Here is a 20020-nt window from a genome sequence, read left to right as displayed (position 1 = left end):
ATCCAGCCTTGCAAAAAGAGAAGCGACGTGCTTCCTTGACCAAAAACAGAAAACACAATTTTTTCGCAGAGTCATAACTTTATAACCTCAAAGAATATTCATATTATGCGATTTTTAATCTCGGAAAACAAGTTTTTCTCGGTATATTACCCCACTCTCCTGGCTCCATGTACACATATAGACACACACTCACTCTCACACACTTCTTTTTTTTTTTTTTTAAACTTCGGTGGCCCCAATATGCCACCTTACCACGCACCTTTCACAGCGAGGCGGTCTATTTAAATCGTGGCTGCTCGTTTTCATTGAGGCCGTTGAACAGCTCTGTGGCTAAGTCTGCTCGAAGCTCGGCGCCTAAGCTCATATAACATTTTACAGGCATGTTAGCCCGCTAGCAGTCCAGATGAGTCCCTTCAGAGCGGATTTGGGAGAGAAATAATAGTTTTTGGCGCTCCCTGCCACTGCTGCCCACCATTCAGGGATTCGGCTTTCTCAAGCGGCAGTGCCGGTGGCTTTTGGCTAGTTCTCCGAACCAAACTCCACTTTGATTTGGAAGCATTTTGGAAGGATTTATTGTTGCTGAGATGACGGCGAACAGTTCTTCTCTTCAGAAAGGTAAATTTATGTTGATAATGCTAACATGACTATATTGCTGGATGTCTTGAATGTCTCGGCTCTGTTCAGTTGGTGTTTTTGTGCTTGGTTAGCCATTTTCGTAAGCTAGGCTGCTAACACTCCTGGCTGTTGTATTGCTGTCCCTCACATTTTCTTGCCTGCTCTCTGTCCTCTCCTACCTGCCAATTCCTGCTTTTATATTACTGCCATGATTCTTTTTAAGTATTTTCATCGGTAGTCATTATTATGACTTTGGCACATGCATTGTAATATTGTTGTGCTGTTTTGATTTATGGTGATTAACTCGGATGTTTATGCATTGTTGTCATGCTGAATTGGTTTTGCTGCATATTTCCCACTTGGTTGTTGCCTCATTTTGGATGGTTTTCTATTGGTCTCACTGTAGTAAACGTTAATATTGTGTATTGGCTTTAGGGATGTAGAAACGACTGTTGGCTTGCACAGTCCGTGTATATTTTTATTTCCCTTTTTAATATTGGCTTCGTGGAAAACTCAGCATGTCTTTTGTCACACATAGGTGGTCATATTTACATTTTCTACACACACTTCATACTCAGCTAAGCATTAGAGGAATACTTAAACTCAAAACAAAAGTTTTAAGTCACAATTTGCTTTACTATTTATGCCATGATTCGATCTGCTGAGCTCCTTTCTATCATTTACACTTTACCTTAAGTTAATTTCCATGTTCGAGTAAGTAAGTAATTATTTGCTACAAATCTCCACTGTCTAAGCATGTTGCTGCATATGGGATGGATTGCTGGGTTTCGATTTATCCATTTCAGTTCCCTAGATATTTTTGTTGGGGGTGTTTTTGTTGGGTGACATTGACACCGAGGCCAGTGCCCAGTCTGCACCTTCACTGGGCAGGCTATATTTCCCTCATAAACTGAAGTCCCTTTTACTTCTACTATGCTGCTCCTGCCCCGGCTCTTTTGACTCCGCTGCACACTGCACATACCTGCTGCTACTGCTGCTGCATTTCATAAGCTCCACCTACAGCACAGCATCACACCTGTAGGCACCCGAGTTCCCCTGGGGTGAAGTTTTATTATCATCACACCACAGTCTCTGCTGCGCCGAGCTTGGTGCACCCTTGTGGGAAGTGATGAGGTCAGAGCCTAGATGCCAAATATCAGCTCTCTATTATCATTATAATCTGTTCCAGGTTAACTGGCTGACTGAATTTTTCTGGTCCAACAAACCGCCCGAATACTGCCAGCATCTGAAAAAAACAGTCATTACGCGTCCAGTTTCTTGTCAGTCACTGTACTCTGATACAGCACAGACTAGGATGAAAGAAGCTTTGATAAAATCTGTGAATTCCAAGGAAATTCGAGTTGGTTGGAGGCTCTCATTGGAAAAGAACCCTCTCCGGAGGATCCAAACAAAATATGCAGATGATTTGGAGTCACTTTGGTCCCGACAGATTGTCTTGAATGCAGCGAGGAGGGCATAGTCAAAGCTGCTGGCAATTTTGAGATTGTACGGTGAAAGACCCGTATTGCCCTTTTGAAAACAGCAACAAGGAGATGGGCTCTCATGTTGCTCATAAAATCTGTGTGAGTGCAGGTTTCCCCCTTTAATCATGAGAGGTTGAAAGGAGGTTTTCCAAGGTTGAAAGGTTGCAAGGAGGTTTTCCAGTGGTATTTGGGTCAGTTTGTCTTGATGTGTAGCTTGGGGAGGAAGGCTTTAGGGGCTGCCAGAAAAGAGAAGCATGAATACCGACAAGTGTTTTTTTTGTTTTGTTTTCAAAGCACACAAGATCATCTGAATGTTGTTTTAAGCTAGAGAAACGTTCTCATTTTACTGTTGCTGTAACTTACTAAATGCCCGAAACGCCAGGTACCAGCTGTATATTCTTAATCATAGTCTGCCCTCTGGTGTAGAGAACGGGTATGTTCCAACTTCAGCACGTACCGCGTTTCAGTATGTTCTTAATTCAAATCGTTCAGTGGTGTTTGACAAGTGTTTGTAAACACATGAAATTGCTTTTGTTTTTTTGTTGTTTTTTTTTTTCCTCCGGGTTATCTTTTAGCCCCGTGGGTAGCCGTGCCTCTGTCTGAGGTGTTCAATGGTCTTTTTGAATGAACGCACTAGCTTTAAAAGCCTCCAGATCCAATCACGAACCGTTTAATTCAGCTCGTTACTAATCGGTAATTATTTAAGTGCTTGCGACAAACTTTCGGGAGAAGGAGAGGAAATTGTTATGAAGGCTTGACCCGAGCAATTACACGGCTGCACGTCGTCAGCGAACCGACTCAGTCAACTTCAGTCAAACAAAACCAAAAAACAACATAAACTACAAAGAACCTAATCATCGGTTGGTTTCCCCTTAATCTCCGGTAACTCCCTTTAATATCTTGATACACGACTTTTTTTATTTTCTTTTATTTTTTTTATTTAAACACCATTGGACGTCTTTTACGTTTCAGCGTTTGGTATGTCACTATTGGGCTCCAGCACCGGCTTATGCGATCTTAGGCCTGCAACTACAGGTATTTCCCAGTAGAGGGCGGTGGTGTCTCACTGATCATTTATGATCTGATCGAAGACCGCGCAGCTCCGCTCAGTTTGTTCTCGACCAAATATAACTTTCAGCTTATCAGAATTATGATGAAGGCACAGTGTAAGTCTCTCTTCTGCTCGGATATATGGTGTGTGTGTGTGTGTGTGTGTGTGTGTGTGTGTGTGTGTGTGTGTGTGTGTGTGTGTGTGTATGTGTGTGTGTGTGTGTGTGTGATTTTTAAGAAGAACAAAAACTATTAGGTCTCGTCTTTTCAGTTCCGTGAGGCATCTTTTAATTAATCAAATCAAGCTTCAAAGTAGAACACAGGACTGTTTTCATATCTTTGATTTCACTATTTAATTTTGTACACCTGGTCAAAAAAAAAGAAAAACAATCAAGACCTGCCAATATCTCTTTCTCTCTTGTTTGTACTCACTCTCTCTCTCTCTCTCTCATACACACACAAAATCACCACACTCTCCTGTGCTATTTTCTATCTTTGATTCATCTCTGCTTTTATAACTTAGAAAATAATTTAAATAAAAAACATTGATTTTTCATGGGCACTTGAGAGATATGAAACTCAAATGAAAGGGCTGGCTGACACATCTGTTTTTTTTGTTTTTTTTGTTTTTGTTTGTTTGTTTGTTTTATTGTTTGTTTTTTCAAAACTGAAATAAAAGGGAGGTGGGTTGCTCAGAGTTTAGAGTTACTCTCCCAGAGGAAAGAGTCATTCCGCAGCACTTTGGCCAATTTCTTGTTGAACGGCGTGTAAAAATCCCTCAGGATCTCTTTAGTGATGGGCAGCATGGGTCCCAGGTTTTTGTCAGCTGGCCTCCTGGTGTTTGATGCCGGACTTCTTGTGATCTCTGACTCTATTTCTTTTGTCAGAGGCCCTGTAAAACACATACAAACACTTCTTTCATATCCCTTCTTATTCGGCCACTTGAGATTTTGCCTCAGCACTAAACAAATGGAAGAAAAGACAGCAAAGGTCACGGAAATGTCACTGTGTATCAGCAGTGCTCAGAGCAGAAGATTCGACATTCTGGGAGGTGATCGCACCTTGGCAGTTTGAAGAGCTAAGTCTGAGCTTTGGGGCAGTTAAACTGTGGGATGAACCAGACAGGCAGAACTAAAGGAGCTTCCAGACTAAACTCTGGGATTTCACTATGTGAAACTGATTGGGACTACACATCAACAAGTGAAGATTTTCATACACCAGCATTCTGTATTTCGAGTTTTTTGTAATCGGTACCTTTTTTAGATTGGTAAATCTCTATGGTTTGTAACATGCACTTAACATTACATATCCCTAGTTGTCTTTAGTGATCCGTTTTGTATTGTATTGATCAAAGTCCCCACAGGGAATGAATACAGTCAAGATCATATGTTGGGATATGTTAGTCACTCACCCAGGTTAAGGAAATCAAAGACTTTGTGCATTGTGTATTTCCTATTAGAGGCATGGTCTTCCAACCTCAGGACCAGAATTTGTTCCCTGCTGAAGACAGTCAGCCAGTCCATTAAGTACACAATGTACAGGCCAACTTGCAATCGAACCTGAGGAGACAAAACAAGAGAATCATTTAGAAGTAATCAAGCTCTATCCAAGAAACTTACCCCGTTCTAGGGGACGTGGTGGTGCATGCATGGCTAAACCTCTTTTAAGGAGATGAACAGGAGGACGGAGGGAAACATGGAGGGAATTCCACCAGCTTTCTCTTTCATCTCCCCCATGCATTCAGCTGGTTAATGCAAGGTACCGTCTGGGCATGTGAACATGTGCTAATGTCATGTGGTATGAGTAGTTGAGGGATATGAGAAAGATGGAGTTTCCCACTATAGAATCAGAAACCTGCATCACTACCTACCAGTGGACCAGATATGCACTTTATACCCCTATATGATGATGTTAATTTCTTTTTTTCTTTTTTTTTTGTGATCCATTAATCGTAATTTTTAAAGCAAAATTCATAAATATTTTTGGTTCAAGTCTGTCAAATGTGAGGATATGTTGCCTTCCACTGTTTTTTATGTCACTGTAATTAAATATGTTTGGATTTTGGAATGTTGGTCAGACAAAACAAGCAATTTGAAGACTTCAGCTTGGGCTCTGGGAACTTGTTATGGGCTTTTCAACTGTTATTTGAATGATTAACCAGTGACACAATTCATTAAAAACAATCTTTAGTTGCAGCCCAACAAAATAAATTAGCCACTGGTCTTTTGTGAGATTTCACCGGAGCATTTGCAGGTAGCCTAATTGTTGTTGAAATGGATTTTAGATTCCCATGTGACAGTTCATTGCTGAACAGTAGGCGTAATCAAAATACCTCGTTACTGGGAAAGGATTTGTCTGTTTTTTTTCGCCTCTTTAGCAAAACTGAAAGGCCTTTCAGAATAAATGAAAGCCAAGCCAAGAAACTCTTCCTTTTGTTAAATCAATTTGGTATAACAGTGAAGGTCAATCATGTTCTCATGCCGGCTTGTATTTGTCTATTCTCTCTGGACTCAAATCTGAGCTCAAAAACTTTTATCAATGAGCCACAGGCATAAGGGACCACTGTAAGGACAGCTGTAATGCTTTTCACTTGGTGCAATAACTCAGAGGAGATATTAGTGGATGGACAATTAGGCCAGCAGCAGAAAATAAGCATACTCCTAGAGAGCCATAACGCTTATCAGTGGCATTTGGAGAGGAGGACCTCTGAATCAAGGCAGCCTGGATGGGGAGCCAAAAGAGGACGGGCAAGACTCCTAGTCGCCCTCTCAGCCAGTCTGCCTCAGGGCAATGTGGCAAAAACTGGCCAGGGGCCCAACACTGGCGCCCTGCACTGGCTGACACTAAGACTTGGTCTGTTTTTTGTGAGTAAGGTTTTCTGGTACAAAGAGAGGCTGTAGACTCTGCACTCCTCGGTGGTTCAACAGTGCTGCCAATCCCTTTCATGAAGTTGGTTCTGCAAGCTTTATCATGTGCTAATGAAGTGTTGATTTCACTCCATCTGTCTTATTCACTTCTTTTCTATGTCTTTCTTCCCACCAGCTAATACGCTTATCATTAAACCTTTTTTGTTTGTTTGTTTGTTTTGGGTTTTTTTTTTTTTTTTGCAAGGCTTTGAGACAAAAGCAGGAGGGAGGGTGCACTCACTGGCATAGCATTGTTGACAGTAGTGTTGTACACACAGGATCGCATTGTGTACTCCGTAAGGCAACCCTCGAATAACTGCAGCGACTCTGACACCTTCTCATGGAAATCCTCTGCAGACTTATTGGCAATACCAAAGTAAAGGTAGTCAGAGTATAGCCTGCAAGACAACAGAGATGCTCTGTAAACATATTTGAACACGAGATAGACAATGAAATTTCACCTTTGTTGGATGTTCAGACTGTGAGGCTAATTGTGTTTTCGGTTCTTAAAAGAAGTGGATGGGTTAAAACCTCTTTTCACCCATGTTTTGCATAAAATTGTTTCTTGCACCGATCACTATAGTTTACAGTAAATAAGATGCAATTATGATTATGCACCAGAGTCACTGTAAGTTAAAAAAAACAAAACAAAAACAAAAAACTGATAATCATTGATATCCGAAACATAATGAGCCTTATGTATTGACAGTAAACTCAGACTGTTAATCCCAGCTCTCATGATTCAGTAAATGTATCTCGTGCCTCAATATAATTAAACAAAGGCCAAACTATTTGCCAGTATTATCTTAATGACGTTAGTCTGTATGAAAAAAGGGAATGCGAGAGACACATGAACTATATAAATGGTCTGTTGCAATTCATTCTGAAATGTTAGACAGCATCTATACCACGGAGATGCCTAGGTTGTAAACAAGTCTCACATAATAAAAATTCATTTCCCCTAGAATTGCTTTTGGGAAAGGTTGCACAGGCTGTGATTTAACAGACAAAGGCAATTATAGAGAGCATGTTGAGACACTCTCAGAAGTAAAACTCAACATTAACAGCATAAAGTAATCCTAGTTTAAAAAGAATGCCTCACAGGCATTCAGTAGGAAGCTCTCAACACGTCTGATAAAGATGTCATAATGAAACCCATGTGGAAGCCAGACTGAGCAAAAGGCAACACATCTTCTGTGACCACAGGTCTTTTGTTGCCTATAAACAGAGAATGTTTCTCCCTGTATCTGCAGTATAAACAGTCATGATGGAGGCCCAAAGTAGACAGTTTGCAGAACTGTATCTGTATTATTACAGGTAATTTCAGACAGATATATGTAATATGTAGTATGAGGCAGTGAAACAGATTACTCCCACCTTTCCACTGGGTCCCTGAGCATAACGATGAAGCGGGCATCAGGCTGCAGGGCGTGAACAAAGTCCTGGATAAGGAAGGGAGGCTCTCCCCCTGTGGTGTTGTCGTAGAAATACACCCAGGCGTTGTTATCCCACATGGTGGACGCGCTGGCTTCTCCTGCAAAATACACCCACGGTAGTTCAAATAAAATCATAGACACAGATTGAAAAGTTATGTTTCCTGCTTAAAAAGACGCTTGCATTTTAGTTTACAATAAACAATAGTCTATTGTGACATTGACAGTACAGAAAATATAGTGTGGTGAAAAAACAAATCAATGGCTAATTATGCTCCAAACCTCCTTGAAGCACGTAAGAAAACGATAAATACTTAAACTGCTGAGTGTTTTTTACTACAAAAGTTATTTCTAAGATCTAATACTCACCTAGTTTTGTATTATTAATTGTTTCGTCTGCTTTTTCAATGATTTAGAAATAAAATCAGTATAAACAGATAAATTCCCCAATTTATTTCTTCAGAATAACATACAGCAATCAGCCATAAATGTATGGAATTTTGTTTCAGCTTCATTCTGTAATTGCCTGTGTAACTATCAGACACAGCATGTTCCCAACACACATGCAACAAGTCAAAAAGAAAGATTCTTGAGCAAGTGCAAAAACAAAGAAGTGAGAGTAAGAACATCTCCAGCTGTGAGCAAAATTGTGGAATGACTGCAGTCCACACTGTAACCATACTGTCGCCCATAACAAGTCAGAAGTCTTTGTTTTTCATAAATTTTGAGAACAGGAACTTTTATCAGGCTGTGCTGAAAAAATTATATCCAAGATTCATTAGGCTGTCTCCACCTGCTCTGAGATATTTGGAGGGAAGACAACACGCGCCTTATCTCCCTCCTTTTCTCAAAGAAGAGGATGATAGCCAGGACCTATTTTCTGTGATGACAACGGTGAGAGTGAAATAGGATCGCTGCTAATGCTGTTAGGCCTAAAATGTTACACGCTATGATCAAGTCTATTTAAAGGTCTCCAGGTCCATTAAAAGGGCTTATTTTGCTCCACGGGGAGAGGCTGTAATAGGGCAAACAAATGGAGGGGCCAGACCGGCGTGCCTCTGGTGTTTCACAGCAGCTTGGTCTTGGCCGGTGGTTGAGGAGAGTCAGAAGCCCAAGATCCTGGCCACAGGCCTGCACCTTGCTGGGCTCTCCCAGGGCATGATGTGAATACTGAGTGGTGCTTTGGCACGCTCCCCCTTTACGAGGATTATTTATTTAAAGAGGGAAACAAAACAGGGCAGCATGCTAAGCTGCGCTCAATGCATCAACTCAGTCCAGTGTGAAAAGGCTATTGTTGAAAACTTAAATCAGTTTTTCTTTGCAGCTGAGCAGTTCTTTGAGATTGTGTTTGGATGCCGAGAAAAGACAGACAGATGGAAGCAGAGGGGCTGGAAACAGGATATGCAGATAGAGGAAGGAGATTTGTAAGACTTCTCCATCCTGCTGCGGATATTATTGCTGTCCTGCAAAAAAAAAAACAAACAAAAAAAAAAAAAACAATGATTCTTTTCTACAACACTTCAGTGAAGTGGCTAAGTGAAGTATAAGGAAATCCATTATTATTAAGATGTTAGACCTCTCTTTAGGGCTGAGTCACTGCTCTCCTAAAAAATCACGTCATTCTCTGGAGTGAGAGTAGCTGCTACAGAGCAGCCCTGTGCCTCGGCCTCGCTACCTGCTGCTGTAATAGCAGCTTTGTGATATCGGAGGCAAGATTACGGGTGAAGTTCCAGGCAAGTGTCAACGTCAACCTTAGCCGACCGCTATTGGTTGCAGCCTGATGAGGCCACAGATTACCGTCAGTCCACGTTCCACACACAGATCACAGCGCCGATACATGATCTGAGTAACTACTATGATTCAGCAGAGGGAGGAAGGCAAAAGCTGCTCTCTGAAATGATGTGAAACTTTTACAAAATAGGAATGCAGTAATTACACTGAACAGGAAATGTCTGTGAAACTAAAACTGCTGGGAGATCTGATTAGCAAGGTAGTAGATGGTGTCTTACATGCTATCATTTGTATCTTGTTCTCTTAGCTTCCAACATGAACTTCTTAAAATAATATATCAGCGGTGCTGTATGGGAATAGACAAATCATGTCATAATGTGCCACTCTAAGGTTAGAGTCTGAGCTTTAAGCAGTGCTTTGCTTGCTCAGTGTGAAAAAATGTTTGATATTTAGTGTCTCTGCACAGTTAGTCTTAAAACTAGAGTTAAGATTTTAAATAGAATTAAAAATGAGCTCACGGTTAGATTGTGGTTGGATGAAGGTCATTGTTAGGAAGTGGGTGATATTTACTTAAATGTTGATTTTTAAATATGTATTGTATCTGACACATTGACATGACAGCTGTAGCACCTTATTTTTCACAAGCTACCCAATCCAAATATTGAAGGTCCTGGTTCAACACCATTAAGTGATAATTGTTATGATTTGAGTAGAAGTTTGACTAAATAAACTTACGTGACGCGGTCAGCTAGAGAGAGGCATATCACCGTATTGGAGTTGTTGAAGTACAGAAACACTCTGTCCAGTCATGATTATACATTGGTGTAATTGGTGGTTTTATGTAAAAGAGAGCAACGCTGCAACACTTGCCGGCTCAGGTGGACAAAATACAGTAGAATACAGTAATCACAGGATTGGAATTTGATCGGCTTTATTTAAGCCGATACTGATCCATTAAAATACTGTATGCCCGCATCAACCCGATACATATCCTTAGGATCGTCTGGGGAAATCTCTACATTGGAGTACATTATAATAAAGCTCTGAAATGCCACATAAGTGCATCCAAAAGGCACATCACCGCCATTTTAAGGGCTACACACACAGAAAAACAAACAGTGCTCCTCCTCCATTAACTTAAAAGATCTCACATGCTCGTTGTCACTGAAACCAGATGACTTGCAACCACAGGAAGCCACTGCACATTTCAAAACATATGAATTGACTTAACAAGTTGGAAGTTGAACTGTGTAAATGTTTTCCCTTAAAACATTTACAGTTTTTTTTTGTTTGTTTTTTTTTTCCCCCCCAAGAGGGGGGGTATACCAGAGTCTGTAAAGACACTGCAAGTTAGTGAGGCTCAGTATCATTAATGGATGTTAATAAACAAATAATAAATCATCAACAAAATATTTTCTACATTGTAGTTCATGTGGCTTCCACCCTTGGACACCTTATCTTGGTTGATTTTAAGTGAAGTAATTTAGGATTTTAAGCTTATCCATGAAGACAGAAAATTGAATAAATTTGATGCCAAAATGCTTACAGGGCACGAGCAAATTAGTTCAAAAACTTTTATATGTTAGGCACAGCTTAAAATGAATCCAATAGATTGCAAATGATATATTAATTATTAAATTTAACTAGTGTTTAGACTGCCATTTTGCTTACCTATGATCATGTTAGGATGGCTGGGGTTTCCACTGGCATTTGTTGTGAGGTTGCCCTGGATTTGGTAAGCAGCCTGATCGAACAAGTCCAGGTAGTCTTCTACTGGGTATCGATCGTGGAAGCCCTCGCTGAGACGAATTATACCTGGCGGGGGGGAGAAGACCGGGATGGTAGATATAATGCAATTTTACCCTACAAAGTGTATCTCCAGTGCATATGTAATTATATATTGTATAAAGTAAAGACAGACTTTTTTTTTCTTTTTCTTTATGAGGCTACAAATATTCAGATTAGACATGGATTGGGTGGGAATCTGCAGCACTGAGATGGGTGTGTATCCATCAGGCATGTTGTTATTCCTGCTCGCCCTCTCTCCTTCATATGTTTCTGCGGTCGAACTAAAGAAGGTTGTTAGGGTTTCCGTGTTGCCCTAACTGCAGGGTGACCTAATAAAATCCAAGTTCAGATCCAATCCAAATTCAGCAGGGAATACTGACTCTGCTCAGTTTTCAGTGTTTCCAATTAAGGGCCAACATCAAGTTAATGCTTTAAAAGTAAGACTAGTAAATGTGTTTTCCATCTGGGCTGCTGTGGTCTACAGTATAATTACAATTTCCTAGGCAATTGAGGAGATTCAGCGAAGATATTATGAGTATCCATGCAGCATAAGGATAATGAGGTAGCTCAGGCGACTGATACTTCTAGTGATGCTTTGATGGTGTAAAACACCTTTCTCTAGTTAGCAGGAAAACATGATTAGAAAACTATAAGAAAGTCTCCAAACAGCCAGCCTGCATCATTATTCATCCAGAACAGTCACACTCGTACGAGGTGTAACGCTGCTGGTGTGTTTCGCTTCAGGGCTTTTTCTTTCTTTTTCCTTTTTTTTTTTTTTTTCCATCTTTGTGCTTTTTCATATGAATGAAGGGTCACGCATTTTTCAGATAGTCTGTTTCTTGATGGTTACTGTATAAGACAGACACACATGCTTAAAGTTGAAACTGTTCCTCTAAGAAAGTTATGCAGCGCGCATGGCATCAAATCACCTTTTCACAGCATCAGCTGAGTGAAGCCTCAAGGGGAGTCAAATAAATAAATACGAAACAAGACCATTTGAATTCAGGGTGTTCTCAAAGGTCTTAAGAGAAAAGTGCTGATTACCAGCGCATAACCCTGAGTGCAACACTAGAGGGGATAGGGAGAACGAAAGGAAGTCACAGCAAAGATGAAAGCATGGGGAATGAGGGCGGACAATAACTGAGGGGGGCCTATGTCCTTGAGATACAGCTGCATTTGCTGCTACGCAACATGACAAGGCTGCAGAAAACACAAGCACGAAGCAGACAAATTTATACAAAAAAAATCTTCCATATCCCGCAGCTTAATGAGGATCGAATAATTATCAACTCAAACCAAACACAGCAAATTAAAATAAGTACTGCATGCAGACTGATCAATCCACCAATTAGGTTTTGTGAGTCTCAGAGGGATTAGGGGCATAGTCAGCAACTGGATGAACTTCAAAAGTATCGCTTTGGCTGCAACAGTTAAGCCTTCTTTGATATTTGTAGTGAGAATTTGGATCAAATTTTCAATAAATGTGGCCAATACTGTATGTAATACCCTCAACAAGTATAATGCCAAACCGCCGGGTTAAATTATTAAAATCATTAAGTAATTTTTAGACAAATGGCTTCAGGCTAAAAAAAATGTATATATCAGTCATTGCTGAGCAGACGAATAGTGTTCATTCACAGTGAGAATTCACGATGAATAATTGTGTCCTCATGCTGTGCTGATGTGATGCTGCAGGTTTAAAGGCGAATTATGAGATTATTTGAACACTGTATGTACACATCTTTTTAACTCACTATAAATTTATCATCTAATCTGCTTTCGATTTCGTAAACTGAGCCATCAGTCGAAAGACAGATCGGTGTCCTACAGTTTAATTGCTCCTCTTCACATTTTTTTTTTTTCTTCCCGTACTTCTTCACGAATGCAGACGCACATTAGTGATATACACACACACACTGACTCACACTCCTGATGCCTGCCTCTTGAGCTGCTGAAGATTCTCCATTATTCATGAGTCTTAATGGCTGTTTCAGTTATAAAAGAAAACATAAAAACATTGGTATTGAGGATGATGATTTGCTTTCTGTTGGGAGCAAAAACACAAGACAAAATTAGAATCTTAGCCTACTTAACACTGTTACTTGTGGCGTGGACACTAACTATCAACTACATTTTATTTTGAAAAAACCTTCAGCTCTACGGGGAGAACAGACTCAAGATGGTGTGAGGTTTTTTTTTTTAATTAAAGTGTCATTAGGAAAGTCACCTTATCAAACCAAAGGAGTAATACAACAAAGCATCTCCAAGTTAAGTGAGGGTTGAATTTGTATAATGCTTTTCAGTTAATTCTGGGCAAATACAGACTCGCTCCCTGATCTCACATGATTTTTAATCCCATCTGTGGTGGTGTGGTGGTTCTTCTAACATCACAGATGCACATGGTGAAGGAAACACACAATGGCATCCACACATTTAGATGACCGAACCGCCATATGACCAGTTGTCTGCTGTGAGGTGGCTCTGACCTCTCAACGCACGGTTTGAGGGTTTATCACTTTCTTTGAGTAAATGACATATTGCCACCTGTTCAAACAATGAAGATGAAAGCCAACAGTGTAAGCCAGAATTGTGGCAGTAGGTTGTGTGTGTCTAAAAAATCTGAACTGAGAAAAAGCAATGATTAACAGATAATGCTAGACTCTAAAACAACTAAATTGGCAAATGTCTACAAAATGGAGAGAAAAAAACATGAAAATACTCCTCTAAGAGTTTGTAAAATATGCAACAGCTCCCTCATCAAATGATTTGCTGTCTAATTAAGTAAATGATTGCGCTGTCACTCTTTTTTTTTTTTTAAATGAGTCTAAAAACCGTGTTGTGCAAAAGGGGAGAAAAAAAGCTGTAAAATGAGGCGAGAACTAGGCCCTGATGGAGATTTGTGCAAAGATTGTGGTTTGAAGCTGTGCTGTAAGGAATGATTGCAACATTTATGTATGCTAAGCATTTACAGGAACTAGTGCACCCACACATCTTTTACGTGTTCTCGCCAAGTGGTTTCAACCACAGAGGCAAATCTGTCATAGATGATGGTGAAAAACGGTTAGTCTCGGTCCTTTTGCATATAGTCCTAGCTGAGTCGTCAATGAGCACTGTCACCACACGAGCTCAACCATCTATGTGCCAAGGTGGGAAATTTGCACCGGCAAGAAGCTGATTTTAGCACAAAAGCACACAGGAGGGGGAAAGAGAAAGAGACGACTAGCATTTAAAATGTTAACTGGAGGTAGCAATAACAATTGCACAGTAAATACACCATTAGAAGTGTAAATTTGGGGCTAACAAATATCAAGTAGAAAATGAACAGCTTAAGTTTATTCTCATGCACAGCAGAAGATGGGTCTTGAATTTCTCGGTTAATTGCATTGGGAGACTGAACTGTGTGCATCAGAGATACTTAATTCATATCATGTTGAGGGCTCACATCCAGCTAGGTTTCACCTAAATTATGGTTACCTATGGTAACCACAATGTAACATATGGATACACCTACTTTCTGGTATATTTGATGAAGAAAAATCTGTTGTACAGTTTGAAATTGTCAGCCAATACCCTAAGGACATTTGACCACGTTAACTGCTAAAATATATAGAAATGATGGAATTTAGTTACCACAATCCACACATCTTAACAATATGATGACAGTAAGAATACAGGAGATGAATTTAATTGTGCTTGTGAAACAGACAGGCCTGCCTTTGAAGATGAGACCCCTTCAAATGTTTGTCACTGAGTGCTTCTGAAGCTCCCTTAGGTATGGCTCTGCTAAAATGATATACTGTAGAGTTACGTTTCACATCTTTGATGCTCTTGGGCTCTCGTTACTGTATACCAGCCGGGTGGGCTCTACCGTGGCAAAGTATAGTTTTCTTTACTCACCAAACCTCTTGCGGGTCCACCAGTGTGGCTCTTTGAAAGTGGTGAACTTGACATCCGGATGCAGCCTCAGTCTGTCATACAGGTCTGTCGTGCCACACTTTGGTTGGCCAATGATATAGAAATAAGGAAGGCACCGCATGCGGTAGAGTTTCCCATCATGATGAAACAAGTGCTCTCGGAAAGTGTTCCTCAAGTGCTGAAACACGGTCCGGAAGCGCCTCGAATAGCGTGCATACAAGTTTGTCCTGTAAGGGTCCGAAGTGATATTCCCAGTGTACTCCTCATACCAGCATGGGTTCTTGAAACCAGGCAGGAATTTGTGGGGGATAACAGAAAACATCTGTAAAGGCAAAGAAAGGTGGCTGCGTCAAACTGCTGAGTCAATGTACTTTTTCCAAATACATTAAAAAAGACGCAGCCCCCTGAGATTGTCATTGCTAAGGCTGCATGACTTAGGATAAATACATTCCAGTCATTTCACAGATGCATTAAAGGAAGAGCTTTGTTTAAAAAGCAATTTAAAAACTTTTTTGTGTATGAGTCCTTGTTTTGGCAGGTGTAGACAAACACCATCTGTATCGGAGTACACGTTCATGTCTCTAAAGGGCCACACTTTCAGGGAATTGGTTCTAGATGCATAGACACATTGACACAAGTGAGAGTGAAGTGACATGTGTACGTGTGCATACTGTGTTGTCAGATATTGGCTTTGATTGTTGCATTGACTCTGAACTCTAGGGTAAAGTCCGAAGTTTTTATTTGAGATTATTTACAACCCAATCAGACGAATAGTGTGGTAATTTTGGCCATTTTTATACACAGATAGTAATTAGGCAAGTTATTGTATTTTGGATATTTGAAATCAAATCCCTTGCAGCCAGTGTCTGTCTGGCTGCATTCCAAGCGGACATCAGCAAACACATGATATCTTTCCTGTTAATGCTCTGCCTGGCCTGTACTGCAGCCATTTACCTTTTGTCCTTGTTTTGGGGGCTTTTTGCCTTAAGTCTGGTCCTCAGCAGTTGAAACAAATGATCCGTTGGGATTCCACTGTTCAGTCATTGTCCTGATGCACTGCCCTTTAAAAGGGCTACAAGTCCTTCATTGTTCACCCAGTATGGATGTAGACACCCTCAACAGTTTAACATTTCATTTCATATCCAATGTGCTGGACTCAAGTGAAAAAAATCCAAAATTAAAAAGCAAATCTGTCCTAATACTTTATGATAGCAGTGCATACATGCAATGTGCACGTATGCAGTGGGAGAAAAGCTAATTTATCCTGTAGAGGTGAGGCAATACATCTCTTACTTACATTTCTTCTCACATTTCAGTGTTTTTTGGTGATCAAACACAACAAAAGCCCGTGTTTCTATGACTCACTCACTGCCTGTAGGACACAGCTACTTTAAGGACAGTTAATGCCAGAGCCGTCCACAGATGTGGTATTGATTGTCCCACGGTCATATTCTCCTATCCATTTTCTTGTTCAATAAGAAATTAGTTATGTTACAAATACCCCTGGCACTAGCCATTATCATTAGAATTAACAATTAATTTAACCAGGCTTTGAGGTGAGACGGACACTACGAGAATGCAATGGGGTCAGTGTGTTTGAAGATTGAGAGATGACTTTGAGCTTTAAATCCCTTCTGAGAAAAATTAGGTAGAGACATATATGCAATTACATGGTCTGACATGAAGTGTTATACAAGGTTTTCAGAGCACGTTATATCTTTTATAAATTAGATTAGAAACTGCAGCTGGTGGAGAATTGCACTAGCGTAGCTGTATTGAACCCTGACTAGACAGCCTGTAGGCACGAATACTGATTTGAATCACCTTTTCACTAAGCGTTTAATTATGCTGCAAGACACATTTTAATTGATTGTCAATTAAAAGAGAGATCAATATCATGCTGGGCCAGGTTTGTATTATGATTAAAAACGAGATAACATTTACTTTAAAACACTGAGGTATTCATTACACAATCAATCAGATAAGAAATAAAAGTTTTGATAGAATTTGAATCCTTAAGATCTCTTTGAATACATTAAATGAGAAATAAGACAGATATACAGTATGTTTTTGGGTACTCACATGTGGCTCACTGTTAACCAGCGACTTAAGCTCTGGGATCTGTCGACTGCTGCGAAACTCCACCTTGGATGTGATGGACTTGACCACTAGTTTGATATGTGCATAGTCCTTGACTGAGGAGAGGTTGAAGGAAAAAGGTCCTGGGCTGACTAGGCTGCTGAGGTGGTAAGGGGAAGGGGTTAGGAGTAGGCCCTTCTTGTCTCCTGTCAGAATGTACGAAGCCATGATGAGGAACGTGACAGCCAGGCCGAACAGGAAGCTGTAGAGACGGATCTTGCGGAAGCAGCCCAGGGTGCTCCAGCGCCTCGGTAGTTCCCGTTTCACTTCCAGGACTGCAAACAAGTTCATGGGTGTGTCGTCCACCTGTAGGAGCAATGGCCTCTTGCGGTAGTCGTCCACTGCTGAGCCCAGCAGGCTGTATTTGTAGTCTGTCTGTGTCATGGTGTCAGCAGCCCGCGAGTCCCAGATGTCACAGCTCAGACACAGGGAGCCGTTTTGGAGCAGGAACCAGCCAGACAGGAGGTTTGGAGATGGGGCTGACAGTTGATGTCCATGATGGGTTGTGGAGAACAGCCCACCTCATCCACTGACACCCTCCTGGTAAAAGTAAAAGAAAGACAAGAAGAGAAATAAGAGAGATGACCTGCTGTCAATGGTGACTCAGTCTTGTCATGTCTGGGTTGATACAGCAACTTCCAAAACTTCAGAGATAATTGAAATAACTTTCACAAAACCACCTACGCTAACCATCCACGCTTTACTGTGTAGCTAGGGCTCCCACATTTTAACACTAATTGTAAGTGGCGTCAGATTCCACAGAAGTTGTGACAGAATACCTAAGCCTTTTAGTTATGTTCTGCTTTTAAGTTATCATAATAATATATTTTCCTTTCTGTTAATCAAAGTGTAGGGTTCTCTGCAAGATCCGCTGTAAGTTTGAGAAGTTTGAGACAGCATATACAGAGATAGGAAAATCCAGGATTCTGCTTGTCACTGGAGTGTGTCATTGTCAGTTAATGGTAAATATTTTGAAGAATACCGTAGAAGGTTTTTTTTTTTTTTTTTTTTTTTTTGGATACTTTTCCTCTATACTGCACATTTGATAGTGGATTTTTACTGACAGTGCAGGGGTGTCTTTCTTTTCTTGAGTTGGTACTTTGGCTCTGCTTGCCTATCTGTAAAACTCACCACACGCTACTGAATGACAAAGTAATGCTGCTTTTGTGAAAGCAGTTAAACAATTATACAGCAGTGTTTATGCAGTTTTTGCAATATAACCTCAGGCTGTACAAAGAAATATAAATGAAAGAAATCTGTCTGCTCTGAATTTTGATGACTTAGACAAACTGCTACTAAGAAGTAAGAAGTCATCCTGTAAATAACAACTTATGTCAAAACATGACAATTTCTTGGAAGTCTTTGACATTAATTTTTATTGTGACTAATAACTGAGGGGAAAAAAATCACATTATGCAGGATTAAAGTAATTTCAATGTCTTCCCCTTACACTTCCTGTTTTAATCAGAAAGCACAGCTTTACCCTCCCCAACCTCACAGTCCATCTTCCCATCCTCCATGTGCATTGGAGTCACAATATGGAGGGAGCGATAAGGACGAGGGATGCATTCAGCCTAGTAACTACGAGGCTGCGTGTCAAAGTCCCCTGGGGAGAGACACGAATATAAGAGATATCCAGTTTGGACCGGAGAAGGGATTATATTATCAGAAAATGGTATTCCTCACTGTGAAGTCACATGGATCCTCAGTTGCCCACAGATAAAAGGAGGGCCGATGTCTAAAGGGTGAAAGAATTGGGGATCCTTAATGATAATGCTCCTGCAGCAATCTAGTTTTATCCTTGAGGCTCCTTCTGTCTGGAGCGGAGCCAACATGGTGGCAGTGAATACAATACAGCATAATGACAAAAAAAAGCCAACAGAGCTGAGGGTCTAGGGCACTTTTCAAAGGATGAGTGGGTTGTTCGGGAATATGGCTGAAGCCTCTGGTAATGTTCCACACCTTCACACTTGAAACTGCATGGATACGTATGTTATACCTGCAACCTGCTCCAGCTCACATACATCATAAGATAAGGGCACTATGAAAGTGAGTCATCGCTCCTCCTCACAGCTGCTGATATTGTCTGACCCCCCCCAAACCACCCATCGTACACACGCTTTGCACAACTCTTTATTTGTGGAGCTTGTGGCAGAGCTGATAAGAGGATGGCTGGAGAGCCAGCCCCACTGCTGAAGCAATGTCATTTACCCCTACGAGCCTTGCTCTGAAAAGACCGATTTCTAGTCCTCAAGAAGTTTGTCCGACTGCAACTTTAGTTGGTAAAAAAAGAGAGCAAGGAAGAATAAAAGATTCAAGGCAAAAAGCTGTAACCACAGTCAGATATTAATGTTTTCACTTTTAGCCAGAAAATGAACATATCCCCTGGAGCAGGATTATTTTTATCACTTTCTAGGAAAAAAAAAAATAAGAGTGAGAGTAATGGATTTTAAATTGCGAAAGCTAGTTCAATTAAAGTTTGCTCACACATTGGAGATGGTGTATCAGTGCTTCTCATCCATAAAGTTCACAAGAACAAGCATGTATTCCTTGTTATTTAAATACTCTGAAACGGTGTGTGGTTCCATTGCAGCTTTAAAAAGACTAAGGTTTGCATTTAACTGAAATGTAATTACTGCAGGTCAGATGTCCTGTTCCATCCCAGAGATGGACACTGCGCTGTGTAATCAAAGCACTAAAAGTAGAATGACATTTTCAGGATTGTACTTTGGTAATAGGGCCACTGCTTAGTATTGATGAGCATATGCGCTCATCTGTAGTCATCATGCCATTAGCACTTATTGACTGTCTACGCCCTTCATCAAGGCTGGATCAATGGGGTGCTCGTGCCCAAGGCTATTTACGACAGAGGGAATGAAGGAGAGGCCATGAGGGTTGTAGATTTGGGGGGGGGGTAAAAAGAGAGGGGGAAAAAAAGGAAAAGACACTGTCATTCACT

General features: G+C 40.6%; 1 protein-coding gene and 1 long non-coding RNA gene across 4 annotated transcripts in view; one reads left to right on the top strand and one right to left on the bottom strand.

The window, feature by feature from the left end:
• The first annotated feature begins 265 nt into the window (after positions 1-265).
• The window catches only part of LOC120794386, a 39777-nt gene continuing 20022 nt past the window's right edge, over positions 266-20020 (top strand). Inside the window, exons 1-2 of the long non-coding RNA XR_005708120.1 lie at positions 266-615; positions 4166-4167. This is a non-coding gene — a long non-coding RNA (uncharacterized LOC120794386). The remainder of the gene's footprint in view (positions 616-4165; positions 4168-20020) is intronic.
• LOC120794385 (carbohydrate sulfotransferase 15-like) overlaps positions 3531-20020 on the bottom strand; it is a 34497-nt gene continuing 18007 nt past the window's right edge. For 2 of the 3 annotated variants that reach the window (XM_040135421.1, XM_040135422.1), the window contains 7 exons: positions 17005-17601; positions 14905-15244; positions 10891-11034; positions 7433-7589; positions 6297-6453; positions 4561-4708; positions 3531-4110 (listed from right to left, as the gene is read on the bottom strand). In XM_040135421.1, the coding sequence (XP_039991355.1) occupies positions 3842-4110; positions 4561-4708; positions 6297-6453; positions 7433-7589; positions 10891-11034; positions 14905-15244; positions 17005-17445 (1656 nt within the window). In that variant the 5' untranslated portion in view covers positions 17446-17601 and the 3' untranslated portion in view covers positions 3531-3841. The remainder of the gene's footprint in view (positions 4111-4560; positions 4709-6296; positions 6454-7432; positions 7590-10890; positions 11035-14904; positions 15245-17004; positions 17602-20020) is intronic. The other variant, XM_040135423.1, reaches the window with a different exon arrangement.

Source organism: Xiphias gladius, chromosome 9 (assembly GCF_016859285.1).
Source record: "Xiphias gladius isolate SHS-SW01 ecotype Sanya breed wild chromosome 9, ASM1685928v1, whole genome shotgun sequence".
Classification (NCBI taxonomy): domain Eukaryota; kingdom Metazoa; phylum Chordata; class Actinopteri; order Istiophoriformes; family Xiphiidae; genus Xiphias; species Xiphias gladius.
The sequence above is the reverse complement of the archived record's forward strand: the minus strand, read 5'-3'. Positions and strand labels throughout refer to the sequence as shown.